Source organism: Branchiostoma lanceolatum, chromosome 3, assembly GCF_035083965.1.
Source record: "Branchiostoma lanceolatum isolate klBraLanc5 chromosome 3, klBraLanc5.hap2, whole genome shotgun sequence".
NCBI lineage: Eukaryota > Metazoa > Chordata > Leptocardii > Amphioxiformes > Branchiostomatidae > Branchiostoma > Branchiostoma lanceolatum.
The window spans coordinates 32,157,903-32,179,320 of NC_089724.1; the positions used below are offsets into that span (position 1 = coordinate 32,157,903).

General features: G+C 41.7%; 1 protein-coding gene across 2 annotated transcripts in view; it reads left to right on the forward strand.

The window, feature by feature from the left end:
* Positions 1-21,418, forward strand: part of LOC136431439 (cilia- and flagella-associated protein 43-like) — a 75,685-nt gene that overhangs the window by 41,854 nt on the left and 12,413 nt on the right. Inside the window, exons 19-29 of one of the 2 annotated variants that reach the window (XM_066422812.1) lie at positions 3,236-3,313; positions 6,224-6,349; positions 7,543-7,647; positions 8,244-8,360; positions 10,204-10,314; positions 11,588-11,809; positions 12,256-12,462; positions 12,854-12,943; positions 14,217-14,297; positions 15,974-16,105; positions 19,719-19,838. In XM_066422812.1, coding sequence (XP_066278909.1) covers positions 3,236-3,313; positions 6,224-6,349; positions 7,543-7,647; positions 8,244-8,360; positions 10,204-10,314; positions 11,588-11,809; positions 12,256-12,462; positions 12,854-12,943; positions 14,217-14,297; positions 15,974-16,105; positions 19,719-19,838 — 1,389 coding nt within the window. The remainder of the gene's footprint in view (positions 1-3,235; positions 3,314-6,223; positions 6,350-7,542; positions 7,648-8,243; positions 8,361-10,203; positions 10,315-11,587; positions 11,810-12,255; positions 12,463-12,853; positions 12,944-14,216; positions 14,298-15,973; positions 16,106-19,718; positions 19,839-21,418) is intronic. The other variant, XM_066422813.1, reaches the window with a different exon arrangement.

The window sequence follows — 21,418 nt, forward strand, 5'->3', positions numbered from 1 at the left end:
TGAATACGTTAGTCTGTCAAGTTTGCATTTCTAGCGGTATTACTGATGTTGCATCTAGCACATATCCCTAAATACCCCGTTTTCGAAAATCCCAAATTTAAGTACCCCGCGAATTTATGTTACCCAACGTTATACATCTTGTTGTTTTCCCCCATCTGTTTTATCGCCCTCTCTCATTTGATTTGGAGTCTGCAGAGGATGCCATTCATAGAAAGTACTTGCTGTGGCCTTACACTGAACCCCAAAACTGATGCGAGCATGCGAATAAAAATTGCCTTCATTATGAAATCTACATGGTCAGGAAGGTTGAACAAATGACTATACACAAAGAGAGTGGTATATCAAGGAATGGATTCTTCATATTTGGTCTTTCACATCTTCTTCTTTGAGTTTGGCATTTTAGACATTAGTATCCGTTCTCCGAAAAATCTTTTTGCAATTCACAATCTCCATGAAAAAAAACTTTTTCATGGGGATATTGTTTTGCATGGAGTTTGCGTGTGTGTCATCCTGCGTGTCACCGGACGCTTAAAATCAGCATAACTGAAGAACGTGTGGATGGATTGTAATGATATTTGGTATGTGGGTATAGGTGCTGGTGGGAGACTGGTCAAGGTATGGGCTTTGAGGTCGCACCTGTTGAATCCATTGGTCTCTTATCTAGGGTGAGTATTCCCCAATTCCCAACAGCTGGTGGTTCTGCTGCCCCAAACCAAGTAGATGTAAGGGTGGTAACTCTGCCAATGGTATTGCAGAAAGTTATATGTGGTTTATGCTAATGAGGACATAATTTGCATAATTTATGCATAAACTTGTATTTTCCTAACCGTAAAAGCTGCGGCTGTCATATTTGAGATGTAGGTACCTTTAGGAAAGGTGAATGCACCTGGACATAAATTATGCTAATGAGGACCTCATTTGCATAATGTATGCAGAAACTTGTATTTCCCTTACCATAATAGCTGCAGATATCATATTTGAGATGTAGGTACCTTTAGGAAAGGTTAACACATGGCCATGAATTATGCTAATGAGGACCTCATTTGCATATTTTATGCATAAATGTGTATTTCTCCTACCGTAAAGGCTACGGATGTCATATTTGAGATGTAGGTACCATTAGGAAAGGTCAAAAAACCTGGCCATAAATTATGCATCATTTGCATAATTTAGGCATATCCCTTGCCGTAAAGGCTATGGATGTCATATTTCAGATGTAGGTAATTTTAGGAAAGGTGAACACACATGGCCATAAATTATGCTAATGAGTACCTCATTTGCATAATTTATTCATAAACATGTATTTTCCTTACCGTTAAAGCTACGCATGTCATATTTCAGATGTAGGTACCTTTAGGGAAGGTGAATACACCTGTCCATAAAATGCAGACCTCATTTGTATAATTGAGGTATAACCTTGTATTTCCCTTACTGTAAAGGCTACGGATTTCATATTTGACATGTAGGTACCTTCATGAAAGGTCAGAAAACCTGGCCACAAATTATGCTAATGAGGTGTTAATGCATAATATATGCATTACCCTTACCATAAAAGCTACGGATGATATATTTCAGATGTAGGTACCTTTAGGAAAGGTGAACACACCTGACCATACATTATGCTAATACAGACTTCGTTTGCATGATTTATGCAGAAACTTCAGAATTCCCTTACACTACAGTAAATGCTGAGGACGTCATATTTGAGGTGTAGGTAATGGGAGAGGAATATCCTGCATTTTCCCGAAAATGTTGCCTTTCTAGGTTCTATTACGTGGATACCCTCTGGCACACAAAACAAAACAACCAGCGGCAACAACAAATAACTAGGGAAAAACAAACACATCTTATATAAAAACAAATTTCATGGAGATTTTGGGTCTTTGGACTCTTGTTACTTATGCAAATTCAGTCCAAATTTGCTTAATTACGACTTCAGTTTGTACATCTTGTCCAACCCACTTGCGTACCAAATAACATGAAAATCTGTCTTTCCTTTCTTCAGTTATTCTCCTTGGAAGATTTTTACAAATACGCCTCTGCAGCTCCAGTGACACAGACCTGGGGGCCCAAAATTGACCTTGACCAGTCTCCCACCAGCACCTATACCCACATACCAAATATCATTACAATCCATCCACACGTTCTTCAGTTATGCTGATTTTAAGCGTCCGGTGACACGCAGGATGACACACACGCAAACTCCATGCAAAACAATATCCCCATGAAAAAGTCTTTTTTCATGGAGATTGTGAATTGCAAAAAGATTTTTCGGAGAACGGATGCTAATGTCTAAAATGCCAAACTCAAAGAAGAAGATGTGAAAGACCAAATATGAAGAATCCATTCCTTGATATACCACTTTCTTTGTGTATAGTCATTTGTTCAACCTTCCTGACCATGTAGATTTCATAATGAAGGCAACTTTTTTTTTTATTCGCATGCTCGCATCAGTTTTGGGGTTCCCAGAGGATGTCATCCATATATGATCAACATGGCCTAGTATGTAACAAGGAAGAGGGAATATGCTTAGAATGCTTGTTCATACATTGTAAAAAAAAAGGAAATGGAAAAAAAGTTGTACAGATTGATTTACATCCACTATTGTATATGCATCATCAGAAAGCTTATCTATTGCCCTTTACAATGATACCATACTTGTCATGATAGTGCTGCATACCTAAACGTAACATCAGGTACAGTTACAGGTACCGGTACAGAGGTCCGGACCTGTACCTGTGCCTAAACAATTTTAAAAATTAACATGTGTTTTTCTGAACTTCTTCAATAATGACAGAAACATGAATGAACTGTTTACAACTTGTCAGTATCTTTATTCAAAGAACATAACTAGGATTCCTACCGCCAACCTCCCTTGGCCTTGCTATCAAAACTCCTGGCCTGCCTGAATGATTTGTTGCATACTAGTTACGCTGTTCCAAGGTGTCACTTTGGTGATGTTTGGTGTTGCATGAGGCCATGAGATTAGGAGATCAGTCACAAAATAAGCACATAATTAGTGTAAATTATATCAGTACAGTACCAGTACTTTATGAACCGGTATCTTGGCCCTGTACCTGATCAATTTTTACGGTACAGTACCGGAGTACCAGTACACAGTACCGGTATGCAGCACTATGTCATGATGTTAGAATTCTGAGGTCGAACACCAGAGTTGAGCTGAAATCAAGCTTTTATGTGTTTCTGATTGTTGCTTCTCTGTTCTCTCCCACAGGCCATCCGTCTGGAAAGTCAGCAGTACTCGGACTTGAAGAAGGAACTCAGGTCTCAGATCAGGGACATGCGCAGAACTGTAAGTCAAGTCTCTTCTCTCACCACTCATTTTGAAATTCTCCATTCTTAAGTGTTCTGTTTTATCCAGATATTCCTGTTTTTAAAAGATGCATTGTGGTCGGCCAATGACATCCAAAAATTAGTACTCAGACAATGAAAGACAAACAGAACAAATTAATCATGGTAAAAAACAAAAAAATCAATGAGGTCAATATGGGAACTTCTTATTGCAATTCGTTTGTATCCTGTCTTTGAATACAATGGACCGTTCCAACCAAACTCCATAAGCCGTGCCCCCCGTTCTATTTCGAATTTCAAAAACAACGTTTGATGGACAAAAATGGCGCCGCTTGGCTGTCAATAATGCGGACTGACTTCTGTTCAGCTTTTCGGGCTCTGAAACCCTTTCCGAGTGGGCCCCAAAAAAAGGCTGATGGCTGTGTCCATCGAGTAGAGTTGCTGCATTCAGTCAATGCGGAAGTGGGTGGCACCGTATAGCATTACCTTGTTGGTGGGCAGGACTGCCTGGTTGCTGACAAGCAGTCGATGCACGTATAAATCAGGGTACGTATATCTGTGACAGGTTTCCCATTGTGTTTTGGCATGTTTTATGCATAACATGATCTTCAGAAATTAGATATGAAAATACCCTTTTTTTATTTCGCTTTTAGTATCATACACAAGAGACGGAACTCTGCACCAGCTGACTCAATAGTAGTTGGCACGTGGTACAGGCTCCCTCCCCTTGAGTGCCTGAGCTTTCTTCTTTATCATTTAGTTTTTGTCCTGGGCATGCATGCAGCCAATACAGTGAAAAACCTGTCACAGATATATGTACCCTGTTTAACACGTGCCATTTCTGTCTTACTAGCACTGTGTTTGAAATAGTTCAATATTGTGTTTGACGGGAAGACCTCTGTGAAAAAGAAACCGTCTGAAAATGTTTGGACGCCGTCTAAGAGCATCTTAGCGCGTCTGAGCCCGTCCCAGAGCGACAGGCGGACACATCGCGCGCTTCCAGACCGTCTTGCCCGTTTGTAAGTTGGTCGCTGGGGTGTCTGAAACGACCTCCCCTGGCCGCTTGAAACGTCAGAAACAACGTCGGACGGGCAATAAATAATTATTCACCCGACGCTTCCACCGGTTGTCATTTCCCACGTGTGTAAAGCACGTTTTAATCTTCTGCACATGTGCAAATTTGAGCGGTAGTTTCGATTTGACCGTTAACTTTTACAGACCATTTGTTCAGTCGGTACATATTTGGCTGGATTTTTTTGCCCGTTTGTTGGATTTCACGCACTTTTGGAGGATAGACTTTACTTCCACAAGCAGCTGTATCTTTCTACAACATTGTACCGAGTTTGGTTCTAGTCCAGCGACTGAATTTATATACAAAACAAGACGTCGAAAGCTGGAAGAATGTACAAAAATTACTGTATCCTGGTTTGAAAGTCAACAAACTTTCGTCGGCAGAAAATGGAGATATCGTCAAAGAAGCTGAGTTCTGTTGAGCTTATTTTTGTAGGGACTGGTAAGTGAACAGTCACATATTTTATGTTGATGTTGGTGGTTACAATGATACAAAAGCCGATTAGACTTTAGAGTTATTACCGACGACTTCTCACGGTACCCTCTCCACTTACGAAAAAGAATGATGAAATTGAGGATGTTGTTTTGATACCACAGAATAAAAAGACACATATTATTAAGAACATTGTAGAATATGAGTATGCAATACCTGTTGTTTTAATGAACGATGATGATTTCGGGAAAATGTACATTCAGACAACAGAAAATGATGTCCACCCACCCCATAACTTGCCGATGTCTGAATTCTTGCCGCCCTCCCGACTCCGGCTCCGGGGAAGAAATTATGAAATTGAGGATCTTGTTTTGAGCCCACAAAATAAAAATGACCTAAGAATACAGTAGAAGACATATTTAAACTATCTTCTGTCTTAACTAAAGAGTGCTTGTGCCTTAAGAATGCACATATATGAGACAAAAGAGAAGATTTTTTCTAATTTTCACCCACTCCTGATGACTAGTGTGCGCCCGTCCACGTCAATCAAAACGGCGCACACGATCAAAAGCCGGATTGAATTTCATCATAATTGTTGTCTTACAAAGCTGCGCTGCTGTGTTAAACAAAGTTTTCTTATATCAAACCGCGGAGTAACATTATATAATATTCACTTTGAGAAGAAATTCGTACAGCCTGGCGGCCATGGATGGTCTTTTATGCCAGTCTGGCTGCACATTTTGTTGCCCCAAGCGGCCATAAAAATGATAACCATGACCGGACGCCGTCAGAAAAGGCGTCTCAAAACGGAGCAAGCATGCGCACAGCAGCCCGGATCGGCACCTGACTGCGTCAGAAACGCCATTTGTGCCCGTCCCTAGCGTCGTTTGGCGCCCGTCCCTAGCGTCCCCGGGCCGCGTCTGCAACCTAGCGGGGGGCCCGTGCGGACGCTGTCCAAAACGTCTGGGATGTTTTCTCGGACGCTCAACGACGCCATCAAATGAGCCAATGTAGACGCGTCCGGTCGTTTTTCAGGCCGTTCGGACCGTTCAAGACGTGTCATCAGGAGTATTACAACCCGTCCAAGGCGTCTGCCGTCATAATTCAGGACACATTGGATTTCAGTCGACGCCTGTCACGGACGGTGTTCGGCCGTTCGGGACGGTTTCATTTTCACAGAGGGTGAAGTTGAAGACCCCAACTATTCTATCTTGTGGCATTTTCAAACTGATGTTTTTTGCATTATGCTCTGGTGTAGTTATGACTCTTAACCCTAACCTTCAGTCTGCTAAGGAAGCCATATTTGTATTGGTTGTAGGGTTAGGTAGCAGGGAGAAGGTTAGATACAATCTCTCACCATGCCATGACCACTTTTAATGCTAACTTGTGGACTGTTTTTTCCTGTAGATACACTCCATGATGGCAGAGAATGCTGAGCGGCCTGACATAGAAAAGCTGGACCGTTCAGAGTTTAACCTGGACACAGCAGAACAAAAGAGGATGCAGGCTGATGCTGACGACAGGGTGGCAGCTGTGAGTAATTATCATCTTAGCAAAGGACCAGGGGAAAATAGTTGGGAGGCCAATAAGAAAAATTGTACAAGAAATTTGACAAAATTAGCATCACATTTTAAAAGATCTAGGAAAATAGGACAAACCCTTAATCCAGAAAAGAAAAAAAACAGTCAATTGCATTTTCAAACAGACACTGCCTCAAAGCACCTTTCCGAAGTCAATCCAGCAACTGATTGGTACCAGAAAAAACATCCAAATTCTGACTTACATCAGACAACTATTAGTAAAGTACTAGTATTATTTTAGTATGTCATGAACAGTTTCATCAGGTTTGGAAAAGTCTGGATAACAAAGTTCTTTACGTAACATGTACCTAGCCAACGTTTTGGTGATATATAATGTCTGTCACCTTCCTCAGAGCAAGGACAAGGTGGGATATAACCTCAGTCACGTTTAGAACTGCATTCTTCACACTGCAGCAGTTACACCCGACTGCAATACAATATAGAACCAGTCAGTTTTGCTCTGAGGAAGGTGACAGACAGTTACTGAACCATTGGCTAGGTACATAACACTTTCTTATCATATATATCAGTACTGTAACAGTTAAGGTTAAGACCACAGTATTTCGCCTAATATAATAGTATAGGGATTTACATAGTTAAGGATCCCAAAGTGAGAAGCTTCGATGCTTGAAAATTTATAGAAAGGTGCACAATTAGGGTGCTAGATTTAAATATGTTTGACCTCAAGGTTCAATCTACAAAATATGTGAAAATAAGGTTAAATTTCCTGGCTCCTTCTCTTTTAAAAGCCTCATTGATATGACCCCCAGCGGAGGTCACCGTACTGCAGCCGACTCACAGAAGTCGGGCGCTAACAATATTCAGGCGCGAATCCAACCCGACGGAACAAACATCATGATCAAACTCGTACAGTCTCAAAACTGATGTATTCCTCTACCATTCACCACAGTTTCAGCCTCGCTAACGTGCACAGAAGAAAAACTACGGCCTTTTCAAGCAATGTGACGCACTACTTCATACCCGAACTACTATTGGGGACGGGGGTTGCCCATTAATACTGTACATGTGTTTTGCAGCCTGAACTGTCTATTGTCTAGCCCACCAGGCTGTTGGCAGTTTGGTCTGGTTATGTCTTTAATCTCTTCAATATGTGGTCATCAGCCAGCCATTTTGTTCATTCCACAGCTGCGAGAAGAACTGGAGTTCAAGATGCTGGCCCTCCAGTACCTCCGTGACCTCATCAAGAGGGAATGCTGGGATTCCATGAAGGTCAAAGGTCGCAATGTACTGGTAAGCAAACTCAAAGTTTAAAGTTCAAACTCCACTCTGCAGTATCAAGATGGAAGAAAGTTCTGTTTTCTGTAGAATTTGGATTGAAGCAAATGTTTGATTTAGATTGAGAACTTACATATTAGAATACACAGCAAATCTGTATAGCTGCAGATGACTGGATGAGGGTCTCCATGGGGGGATCCTGGGTATGTTCAATGGTAGATTTAGGAAAACTGTCAATGCTCAATTATTATTTCAGGACAGCAACGGTTAACAGTAAATTGACTTGTTCTTGCAACAGGCAGTTTGTCTGGCTAGGGTGTTGCAACCGGGTGCTCCATTGTCACTTTGGGCAATCTATCGTTCAACAATGCGAAACTAAGACTTTGTCAACAATGCTTGACAATGAATTCAGGATGGCAAATAAGGTACTACTTAGAATCAGAGCGACTAATTATGCTTCATGAATAATTTACCAACAATGCTCAATGTTGGATTAGAGTGGGCCGGCTACGATTATCAGTGAATGAAAATAGCTTGCTACGCCTCATTGAAAATAGCATTCACACCGTCCTGGATTGAAGATGTGTTCTTTTTTGTCTTTGATCTGACAGGCATTCCACACCAACACTGATGTCAGCAACTACCCGCTCCGAGAGCGGACCAAACAAGAGGCGGATGAAGTTGCTCGCGTCACAAGAATCAGGAAGATAGAGATTGCAGAGCTTGCGGTAAGAATGTTTCCTTTTAAGACAAATGCATGCAACAGATATTCTTGTGCTGAACACACAGGCAAACCTATCTGCTCTTGGTGCTGAACGCCATCCACATACTGCAAAACACATCTCTCCGTGGTGCTGAACGCCATCTACACACAGGCAAACACCTGTCCCTGGTGCTGAACACCATACACATACTGCTAAACACATCTCTCCTTGGTGCTGAACGCCATCTACACACAGGCAAACACCTGTCCCTGGTGCTGAACACCATCCACATACTGCTTAACACATCTCTCCTTGGTGCTAAACGCCATCTACACACAGGCAAACACACCTGTCCTGGGTGCTGAACACCATCCACATATTGCAAAACACATCTCTCCTTGGTGCTGAACGCCATCTACACACAGGCAAACACCTGTCCCTGGTGCTGAACACCATCCACATACTGCTAAACACATCTCTCCTTGGTGCTGAACGCCATCTACACACAGGCAAACACCTGTCCCTGGTGCTGAACACCATCCACATACTGCTAAACACATCTCTCCTTGGTGCTAAATGCCATCCACACACAGGCAAACACACCTGTCCTGGGTGCTGAACACCATCCACATTATTGCAAAACACATCTCTCCTTGGTGCTGAATGCCATCTACAGACAGGCAAACACCTGTGCCTGGTGCTGAACACCATCCACATACTGCTAAACACATCTCTCCTTGGTGCTAAGTGCCATCTACACACAGGCAAACACACCTGTCCTGGGTGCTGAACACCATCCACATTATTGCAAAACACATCTCTCCTTGGTGCTGAATGCCATCTACAGACAGGCAAACACCTGTGCCTGGTGCTGAACACCATCCACATACTGCTAAACACATCTCTCCTTGGTGCTGAATGCCATCTACAGACAGGCAAACACCTGTGCCTGGTGCTGAATACAATCCATACACAGGTAAACACATCTGTCCTTGGTGCTGAATGCTACCCACACTCACATATGACTACACCTGTGCCTGATGCTAAACAACATCCACACACAGCTAAAACATCTGTCGCTGGTACTGAACACAATCCACTCCTGTCCTTGGTGCTGAATACCATCCACAATTCCAATTGCAGTTAAACACACCCATCCTTGGTGCTAAACATGATCTGGGCACAGGTGAACACACTTGTCCTTGGTGCTGAATGCCATCCACACACAGGTAGATACACCTGTCCCTGAACACCATCCACACACAGGTAAACACACCTTTCCTTGATGCTTAACACCATCCACTCACATCTAAGCTCACCTGTCCTTGATGCTGAACACCATCCACCATCAGACACATCACTGATTGGAGCATCTGTTAGCCAGAAAAGACCACACAAGGCAATCAAAGGATAACACCACAAAATTGAACTTTCAGTCACATTATAATATAAAGCCTTTTGATAGTTGTATGAGATATTGGAATCTTAAGACAAAGTGCAGTTTTCAATTGCTTAAGAATTCAAACAATATCAAATGCCACTTTGCAAAACAAATCTAAAGATGTTTGCTTCAAAGACAGAACTTTTCAACTTCCATTCAGTTCACTTTAGATCAATAGATTGACTTGAAATTTAGGATTTACTAATGGGAGACCAACCTAACACATTCCTAGCATTCTGATTGGAGTGCAACAGTGAACATCGTCTGATCTAACTGTCTCTCTATAACTTGTAAATTTGTATATTAATGTTATACACTGTATAGAGTATTGCATAAGATTATCATAACCTATGAAGGGATAATTTAGAAGTTTTGGGTACAATTTTGTATTACCAGAGTGATTTTTGCCCCACATGCTGATATCAGGCTTGGAAGGAAATCAGCAAAACAGAGGCGGCATTTGCTGTGTCCAGGACCCCAGGACCTGATGAACAATTCCCTGATGATGCTAGTGTCATATCAGATTTTGAAACCAATGTATGGGGCCTTGCCCTAATTTGCATTTTGCTTGTCTTTGGTGATGTGATAAACATAAGGGTGCAAGGATTTAAGCAAACTTGGATAAACTTCGTCATGCTGCAATCAATGTAAACGGTGGTGTTAAAGTATAAGGTGCACAAAGATCATAGGTCCTGGTGTAAAGGATCATTTTTAACTTCCTTACTACCATGGATCTATAAAGAGCATGCTGGTATTGGTGTCACACAACTAATCACATGGTGAAGGAACACTAAATGTTTCTGTAAAGCTTGTCAATGACTGTATCTTACTGGACTGCACCAAATTGCAAAATCAATATCAAATTACGCCAACTTTTTACATGAATTTTCCCTTGCGGTCACATTGACGTGTGACGTGCAATGCAGGGATGAACTACATGACCTTGAAAAATCAAAATCGCCACGCCCAGAATGTCACATTCTCGAGTTTTGGCTCCAAATCAGATACAACTTTACTCTATTCAAAATCATAGTGTTGCCACTGAATTCAAAACCAATGTACGATGATTAGAATTCACCATTTTGTGCCCATTTACAGCATTTCAAATTTTTTTACATTCCAAAATGTTCAGGCGACAAATTGTGCTGTTTGGTGCCACTTTGTGAATGGCTGGCAAAGTCCAGTGAGATACTCGCTTGAGGTTGCTATATGGAAACACCCTATATTTAGGATGTAGTTGTATCAGTTACATGTTGTGTCACAATGTCATCATAAATGCACAACCACTGCAGCTCCAATGACAAATCCATTTCCATGTATGTATTCCAGCGAGCACAAAGTTTATAGTCCAAAAAAAAAAAACACTTTTAAGTTTTATTTCGCTTGCAAAAATGTACAAGATAAAATGCTGTCACATCTGCAGCTGATCATGGTTTTTCTGTACTCTAAATGTGGGAAATGTCACCAAACATTACCATAACTGTGAGCAAATACTGTAAATTCATTTACTTTTGCAGTGGTTTTATTTCCAGGAAGGAGGGAAAAGGAGGTTTTCTATCGTACAGCTACTGTTTTAGCTGTATATAGTAAATGCATCTTTGTTGGTGTCATGAATTTATGGTGAAGAAGTCATGGTGAAAGCCAGGAATATAAAACCGTTAGAGTTTGAAAATGTATGTTAAACAGTTTGCCTCAAGGGCCAGATCAAGGAAGTGCAAAACAACAGAACAGGGAAACTGTTTCCTTGATGTAACTGTCATGGAACTCAGGATATTGAGTTTCTGACTATTTTGCCGATTTTGACCCTCAGGCCCGTAAAGACGTTGTTGAAGTTACAACCAAGGCAAGCACGGGTCCAAAGACGACCCAGGAGGAGGAACTGTTGGATGATGACGAGGGCGCGGAGGGGAAGGAGGCTCCGTCTGTCACTGGCAGTCTGGCCGAGGGCTACGGAGGGGATAACGAGTACTACTACAGCCAGTTCGACCTCCACACGAGGGAACAGAAAATCAACCAGGTCGTACTACTGAAGGTATGGTAAAAACTTATTAAGCTAATGTTGGCGAGCAGGCATTGCGGTTTTAATTCCACATGATTTGTATAGCAGGACTGCTCATAATAAGTGAATTCTACGGAAAGTGTAAGAGCACCAGAATTTCAGCATAAAGAAAAGTCAGTCTGCCGAATTTCAACACAATACATGCATTTCCTGCTACTATCTTTCTTTCCTTGCTGCCTTTCTTAATCTTAGAGTGTTGACCCATGTAGGCCTGCATCTTGGTTTATGCTGCAGTTGCCACTGATACAGCTTCAGCTAAACTGTGTCAGATCTCTCTTGAAGGAAACGGGGAGAGAGGAAAGAGAATGTGTCATTATCATACATTATATGTGTAAATGTACAAAATATCAGTACTGAATCTGATGCAGAATGTTGCTTGAATGCCTCTTATTGTACCTTGTGAACAATTTCTTTCTCAGGATGCCATCTATCGCATGAAGGAAGCGTTCAACAAACAGTTTGAGTCAGTTGCGCAGATGAAACAGCAGGAGATGGTGCGCATCAAGGAGCGCAACGCTCGCATCACCAAGATCCTGGACGACCTTGACCTGGCGGAGGCAGCCTGGCTGCCGGCCCTGACCATCGATGAACAGCCGGAGAAACTGCTTGTCGTGGAAGACAGTGAGGTGAGATTTCCTCTGTGTGTTTGTTTGAATCTTTGAATAATCATCAGAGTGGTGTTAGATGATGAATGGTTGTTGGTGCCGAATGTCCAAGTAGTTAGGCTGTTAAGTGTTTTTACAAAGCCAACGTTTCGGTGATCATCTGTCACCTTCCTAAGGGCAATACTGACTGCTTCTACTTCACATTGCTGCTAGGTGTTGCTGCTGCAGTGTGAAGAATGCGGTCCCTAACGTGACTAATTATACTCAAATTTTAAAAATCTCATGCCCAAATAGTAGCACAACAACACAAGGTGAAAGTTGGCATATGGCCATGTCCATTTGTTCTGGTTGTTTCCGTTACTGTGAGAGTCACGGGTCCGGAGTTTCTTCCAATGTATATTTCTTTCTGTAGGTGCAAGTAGAGAAGTATGTCAGCCCAGAAGAGCAAAAAGTCATTGAACAGCAGAAAAAGAAGGAGGAAGAGCGCCGCCTAAAGGAACAGGTGAGAATTGCAGGAAATTTGAACTTGATCCCATTAACAAATGCAGGCTAAAAGGATTCTTTAACAATGAAAATAATCTTTTGTTTGCGTATGATTTAATGTTCTTGTGGATTAGGGCATCTGAAAGGACTGCAAGGCAAGACAGTTTCCCTATACATTGTCTGTTGAATTCAGTATAAATTGATGTAATGGTTATTTCCTCCAGGAAAATTGAGGGATATGTATTACTTAGTGTGTTTGCTTGTAGCCGTGTGTGTCTGCAGTTTTGCTATTGGCATTTGAATACTTAGGCACGTTGGAGACACTGACAGGAAATTGGGTCAAAGGTGCCAGAAAGGTGAAAGGAAATGGTTTAGTCCAGAGTTTTCCCCATGCCTCAGTAACAATCTTCATAGTGTACTTAGACAGCACAGCAAGAAATTTACAAAGCTCTAAATATTTCACAGAGGAATGAGATTCTGTAGTTGCTTTATTAAATATGATATAATTTGTTGAACATGTCTTGTACCTTAAGTATATATGAAGTTATTTGTGCCTTATATAACAATGGCAGGCTTACTGGACAAGTAAACGTGTAAGTGATGTACACCTGTAGATATTAAAGTATTTCATAGCAGTCTTGTACATAGAGTCTTGTCATTGGTGAAAATTCAGGGCACCCAGGTGTACACAGCATTGTATGCACAAGAAAGAAGCAATTTGCTCACTTACAGCAGAATGATCTTGTACACATTCCGTTTAGCAGATATAGACAAATAGTAATTAGAATTTTACCATGGGTTGGCAATGGTAGAACGGAAAATAAGTCACAACATCACTGTAAATGTAACAGTTACTGTCACAGTAGTTAGTCTCTCAGCTAGAGCCATGTGTAGAGTGAGGTAAAATTCAACACTGACAACTGTGACCACACTTACTCAGTAACAGTTATAAAGATTTTTATAGGCTTTTTCTGTACACAAAGAAAAGTGCTGACCACCAAGCTTTCGGTCAATCCTCTGACCCTTAACAAGTTGAAATGACCCAAAGCCTAAGTCACGTGACCTGAACAGAAATTTGGGTCAGAGGTGCCCAGGAGTCACACAGCCCTCAACTTTAGGTCATTTCAATGTGTCAATTAGTAGGGTCAGAGGACTAACCAAAAACTTGTTGGTTACTAAGTGCATAACTTTGCGTATGGAAATATGTACATTGTGTATAAAGTCCTCATAATCTCAGTTGCGGTCACAGATGGACTTTTATTTGAACACGCTAACATTTTTTCCTGTGACAGGGCGACAATGCTCGTGAGCGTGGGTTGATTGACATGATGGGAGGAGTCTTGGAAGTCAAGAAAGAGGACGAACTCAAGCAGGTCAGTTGTGTACTAACATGCACTGTAAGTACAGTGTAAGCACTTTTCACACCAGACATTTAGGTGCACAGAAAAAATTTAGGGTACACAACATGTAAAATAAAGTAGAATGTCTGACTCAGCAAAACCTAATTATCAACCTCACTTTTCAGAACTTGTTTATGAAATTCTATTGCTAGATTTTAAACAAACTATATGATATTAATACCGTAGCAACAAATATCTACCGTATTTTCTCGATTAAAGTACGCACTTTTGAAACTTTTCAAAATCCAATAAGTGTCTCAGGATATCGCCAAAGCGGGGGTGCGTACTTTGTTTGAGGTCACCGTCCCGACAAATTGGAGCAGAACCTGAAACCAGCCGGAACACGGATGAGGGGACCGCCGAATAGCACTGATTCGTCCATAGAACGTTTAGATAAGAACGTTGACGCGTGAAAATAAAGTTGAACTTCAATAAACGACAGTCGTACGTGCATCATTTATATTAACACGAAAAACGTTTATATTAACACGAAAAATTTTTCAATAAAAAGCACCCTATGGCAGCTTCAAAGTGGACTATTTGACAGAGGACTCCTTTCTTTTAACGTTGGCCCGTTAAATTCTGCGTATGCACCGATTATAAACGTCATAATACGCTTAATTTCGGCAGGTATATCAAAGCTCGGACACCGCCATTTCGCGCCACTAGTTTAGCAGCAGCTAGCAGCAGCTAGCAGCAACCAATAAGAGAGGCGTAATGCGATTGCGTCACGCAATATTTGCATAGTATTACGCAATCCAAGCCGCGGCAGGCGTGTCGGGGCAGCGAAGGGCCTGGCAGAAAATCATTGCGGTTTTCCAGTTTTCGGTTGGATGTAACGCCGTATTTCACGGGGAAATACCGGGTTTCGAACTTATGTAATAGTTTTTAGGTCTTGGACGAAAATTATAAGAAACAGGCCGCCCAAATATATAAGTAGGAAACGATTTACAACACCATCCCGCTTCTTCTCTGACGGTTGTCTGCGGCATGCTATGTGTTGCAGTGAAAACTATATTTTGTCGCGTTCTATTGTATCAAGAAATAACTATATATTGTCATTATCGGAAGAGTGTTTTCTGATCACATCATTCTTACCCAGTGTTGTGAATATGATCTCAATTTTCCTCCGATGATTTACAAATCTGTACCTCACGGCCGGTGCTATTATATATGATATGGACCGAGCAGGGTAACGTGATGAAGTTCAACGTGCTTTATAAAGGATGAAACATAAAAAGTTCCTGCTAGAAAACGAGCTACGACACAATCACTTATTTAACGACTTAAATGTATTTTTAAACAATCATTTGTGGTAGGATCTGCCTCCAGGACATGTACTTGTCGGGACATTTCAACTGTGACATCGGCCCGGAGAAAGGGTGCGTACTTTATTCGGGTTTTCTCATTTTACGTTTCAAGGCCGCAAATTTGCCTGAAACTTTGCCCGAATCGGGGGTGCGTACTTTAATTAGGGTGCGTACTTTAATCGAAAAAATATGGTACTATAGGTACATTGTACACCGGTCCCATACTAGTAAAAAAACAGGTGTACAGGGTGCACCAAAGTGCATATCAATATATACGTCCAGTATTTTACACCCCGTGATTGTTTCTAACCAAACTTGTTGATTGGTGTTGGTGGTTAGGACATCCCCAAGCCAACGTTTATGGCAGACGGGAAGCTTGAGACTGAGTGGACAGAGGAGGAGAAGAAAGCAGCGGTGGACTATGAGAAGAAAGTCAAGGAACTGGCGGAAGAGAGGGAGAAATATCGCAAGGTAGGACTTGCCATGTTGTAATGACATCATATTCATTTATTTATTTATTTATTCTTTGCATCAGGCCCAAGGCCCTTATTAAGAATAACTTACTAAGATATTTACATATAACACAAACATTGCATATCAAGTAGTGTAAAAACGTGCGGGCGGAAGGACAAGTTGACAATAGTTAGGCAAAGATGAGTGACTATGAAAGGTGTGTGCAGTACATGGCAGAACACTGTGATATGAGAAAGCGCTTCACCTCGGCAGAGCATAGATAGAATGTACGGGAGAGAGAATTTGCTTAAGGGTAGAGCTGTCTAGTTTTTTTATGAATAGAATCATCATCGGAAAGGTTGGGGTAATTTGAAAGCCCAAGTATGTGGCTGAGGAGATGTAGACCAGAAGGGTACCGTATAACTCCACTGAGGGTGGTGCACCATTCAAATGTAGGCGGGGACATGGGAAATACATAGTATTGGTTTTGAATTCTTATCACAGAATTTGACATCATTATCAGCTCCAAAGCCCTCACATACATGTACTCATTAACTTTTGCAAGGCTTTATATATGCCATCTGCATACATTAGGTGGTTTACGGAAACCATGACAATATAACAACCTGCTTTGGCATTGTTTAACCTCATTGCTGAGATCGGCTATTTAAATGTTAAATAAGATGGGAGACAATAAGCTCCCCTGCATGCATATGGGGGGATGCTGTTGCTGGGGCTGAAGCTATCAGAAACGGTAGTCCCCCAGCGCACTCTGAAGGGCAACATATGAAACCAACAAACAATTCATACCAAAAACACAGGCACTCCTCTGCTGAGCAGTTTGTAAAACAATATGTAGTGGTTAACACGATCGAATGCTTTAGAAGCATCAAGACATACAAACACTGGGGAGCCTCGAATATTTGAGAAAATCATTACTTAATGTTTTCTCTTTAACAACTCATTCATGAATTATACATTTAAAAAAGTTTTTTATAGATAATATTATCTCAGATTTGTATACAAGGAGTGAAAACAACCTGTAGCATCTTCTTATTTTGTTATCCTCAAGTGAAGCATGATTCTTTTTCAAGTACTTTGTAGTGCAATGCAACTTTGCAAGCTAAAAAACAGTTTATTCCGTGATGGTTTTGACAATTGTCATTATGATCATCATGAAATCATGAGTACTACATAATTTTATATGTAAGACTAGCTCAGAAGTCTATCCTAGGCTGTCCCACCATCTTTCCTCTCTATAACTTTAGTATAACATTAACTTACATTAAGCATAACATTAGACTTCAAAGATCTCATGCCTCCGTAAAATATCTACACTCAATTTGAGTTTCTTGTTTCTCTTGTTGTTAGTCAGTTATGAAAATGGGGTTCCATTAGCATTGTAGTCTTGTAGACAACAACAGTTTAGTTTGTTTTTTATTGTATATACTGTATTTCTTCACTTGTCTTGTAATTCTACATGTATATGCATAACAGGCAGATAAGTGCTACACGTGCTAAGTATTTATGCAGCCTCATTTATGCCCACAAATCAGCGAACCGACCCCAGTTTTATCCAACAACCAACTCAAGTCAACAACCATATTTCCTTGGTCCCTTGACTGGTAGTTGGATGCAAGTTTGACTGTATTTACATCACTTTCTGTCACTCTACAGTGAACGCGACTTGCATATGGAAAATACAGTCAAACCTGTCCAAGGCGACCGCCCGGGGGACCGGGGAAAAACGGTCGCGATGGACAGGTGGTCGCCATGAAGAGGATTCCACTCATAACATGTTTCCAGGTCGAGGTGTTCAAAATATACAGTGTACTACGTAGATGGATTGAAAATTACATGATTTTAGACAGCATGTCACCCCCACCAGGGGTTCAATTCTCAATGACAGAAAGATCCTACAGAAATTATCTTTTCTGTTATCGTTGTAATATTTGTATACTAACGTTACATCGTGTACAAATTTTTATCATACTTTTGACTAAAAAAAATGTCTGCCTCTATGATCTCGCAGCGCCCTCCCGTATTCACACGTTACGTTTGAGTACACACATGCACATAAAATCTAGGTTTTAAGGCCTATTAAAGACAAGTCCCTAGAAAACACCTGCTGACCCCAACCTTCTTTTGGGCGCGGATCGCTGGATAAAAGGGGCAAAAAGTTTTTGATCTGACAACTGAAGGATGAAAACGAAAAGCTGTGATAACGTTACCGCCGCCGAGCTCCCGGCCACATGGAAAGGTAATAGCCTCTACCAGGCTCCGCGGGATGGCTGGAAAAATAGTAGAAATTGGCCAAATAGAGTGAATAGTGTGCCAAGGGAGTTAGCTACGGAGAGAGGGTCCAATATGCCATCGAAATGGAACCTTACTGTATAGCGGACCTACCCTGTATAGCGAAGTACAGCGGCTGATTTCTACTATTTTCCCAACGATCGGACGGAGCCTGGTAGAGGCTATAAAGGTAACAGTGCAGCAGAACGCACAGTGTCGGCGATTACAAGCAAGCAGCGCCCAATAAAGGTTTGTGAGAGTCATAGAAATAAAACGAAAATAAAAACATTAATTTTCATCAATAACGAAAGTACAGTATTCTAAATGTTCACACACAGAAGCATCATGTTTTAGTCAGCGTTATGCCGCGCTGAAACCAAGATGGCGTTGTGGACCAAGGAACAACATGTCTCGACTGACGTTTTGCCCTCCGCAGTCCGAAGTCATTTTCCGGCGGAATTAAGTAAGACAGAGACACATTTTTGTTGAAAATACAAGACATGGATAGTAATTTCTGTGAAATCTGACTTTTTGACGCCATGCACTACGTGATCGTATTGAAAATTGAGTTCAAACCGAACCGAGCTTGCGGTAAACTATAAGATTGCGATGGGCACAACAACATCGATATTAAAGTATTCACAAACCTTTGTATTTACAATGTTTATAGTGGGAACGTTTTATTAAAGCACTTAATGGAGGAATCGATGCTATTCATATATTTTTGTCCGTCAAGGTCTTTAAAACATTTCCGCGAAATCCGAAAGCAAAATCCGATGTCACCACACGCTGGGAAACAGTCGCCATGGGCAGGGATTGTGCTCTGTGCGGTCCCGATTTGTGGCGGTCGTGGTCGCGTTAGACGGGTGGTCGCCTTAGGCAAGCTGCTTAATGCTTGTGCTGTTGGGGAAAATTTTCGGGACCGTGAAAAAGTGGTCGCCATGGCCAGGTGGTCGTGTTGAAGAGGTGGTCGCCTAGGCAGGTTTGACTGTATATCACTTCAAAAACACAGACAAACCAAAAAGAATTCCTTCCGTGAATTAGTACAGTAGCCTCTTCCATTGACCCCATGACCTGGCCTGTCTGTCATGCCTGACTATGACTTCTACCACCTCTGAACTTCTTGCCATGCCTGCAAGTCTGGCCTTTCTGATGACACCATCGATCTTCCCAGTCACTTCCTGCCCCTCTGCTGACAGTGTATTCAAATATAAGATAATGGACACACACCAACCTAATAAACAGACAGACCAAAAATAAAGACTACACCGAGTCAATAATAGCATTAACATGTACAGGACAAACATTAGACTGAATTTCTTCTTGTACCCCTCACTAGAATCTTGAGGCCGAGCTGAAGAAGCTGCAGACTCAGAACGCTGAAGGATCTGCTTCGTTTGACGAAGCCCTCGGTCAGCTGTTCAAGAGGAAGGTCAAGACTGAGATGGTCATCAACCAGGTATGATGATTCCTTACAAGATATAGACGACGTGTTTCTTTAAAGTTAAAATTTCTGTGAGCCAGTGTTTCTGCCAGACTGTCAGCCGAAGGACGGCGTCCTTACGCCCGGTAGCTTCAGTGGACAACACAAATTGCCGGTCTGAATTTTTCGTTTTTCTACTGACTTCTCGGCAAAATGTGTGACAGAATTTTTCAGAGTGGACGGCCTCTGTCTGCGTTCAGGCCGTCCCAAGCTAGACGAGGCCGTCATTTGACGGGAAGACGGCCCTCTGTCGGAAACACTGCTGTGAGCTTATGGTCGGTTGTGCTTACTTATTTCCAACCAAACTATTAATTGCACAATGTTACCGACTAAAATGGCTGTATGTCTGGAGTTGTTACTGACTTATGCCTGTAGGAGGAGTTTTTACTGACTTGTGGTTGTCCCTGTAGGAGGAGTTTTACTGACTTGTGGTTGTCCCTGTAGGAGGAGTTTTACTGACTTGTGGTTGTCCCTGCAGGAGGAGTTGTAGATTGTACATGACAGTGGAGCTGTTACTGATTTGTGGTTGTCCCTGTAGGAGGAGTTGTAGATTGTACATGTGGAGTTGTTACTGACTTGTGGTTGTCCCTGTAGGAGGAGTTGTAGATTGTACATGTGGAGTTGTTACTGACTTGTGGTTGTCCCTGTAGGAGGAGTTGTAGATTGTACATGTGGAGTTGTTACTGACTTGTGGTTGTCCCTGTAGGAGGAGTTGTAGATTGTACATGTGGAGTTGTTACTGACTTGTGGTTGTCCCTGTAGGAGGAGCTGTAGATTGTACAATGTGAAATTATTACTGACTTGTGGTTGTCCCTGTAGGAGGAGTTGTAGATTGTACATGTGGAGTTGTTACTGACTTGTGGTTGTCCCTGTAGGAGGAGTAAGTGTAGATAATGTACATGTGAAGTTATTACTGACTTGTGGTTGTCCCTGTAGGAGGAGTTGTAGATTGTACATGTGGAGTTGTTACTGACTTGTGGTTGTCCCTGTAGGAGGAGTTGTAGATTGTACATGTGGAGTTGTTACTGACTTGTGGTTGTCCCTGTAGGAGGAGTTGTAGATTGTACATGTGGAGTTGTTACTGACTTGTGGTTGTCCCTGTAGGAGGAGTTGTAGATTGTACATGTGGAGTTGTTACTGACTTGTGGTTGTCCCTGTAGGAGGAGTTGTAGATTGTACATGTGGAGTTGTTACTGACTTGTGGTTGTCCCTGTAGGAGGAGCTGTAGATTGTACAATGTGAAATTATTACTGACTTGTGGTTGTCCCTGTAGGAGGAGTTGTAGATTGTACATGTGGAGTTGTTACTGACTTGTGGTTGTCCCTGTAGGAGGAGTAAGTGTAGATAATGTACATGTGAAGTTATTACTGACTTGTGGTTGTCCCTGTAGGAGGAGTTGTAGATTGTACATGTGGAGTTGTTACTGACTTGTGGTTGTCCCTGTAGGAGGAGTTGTAGATTGTACATGTGGAGTTGTTACTGACTTGTGGTTGTCCCTGTAGGAGGAGTTGTAGATTGTACATGTGGAGTTGTTACTGACTTGTGGTTGTCCCTGT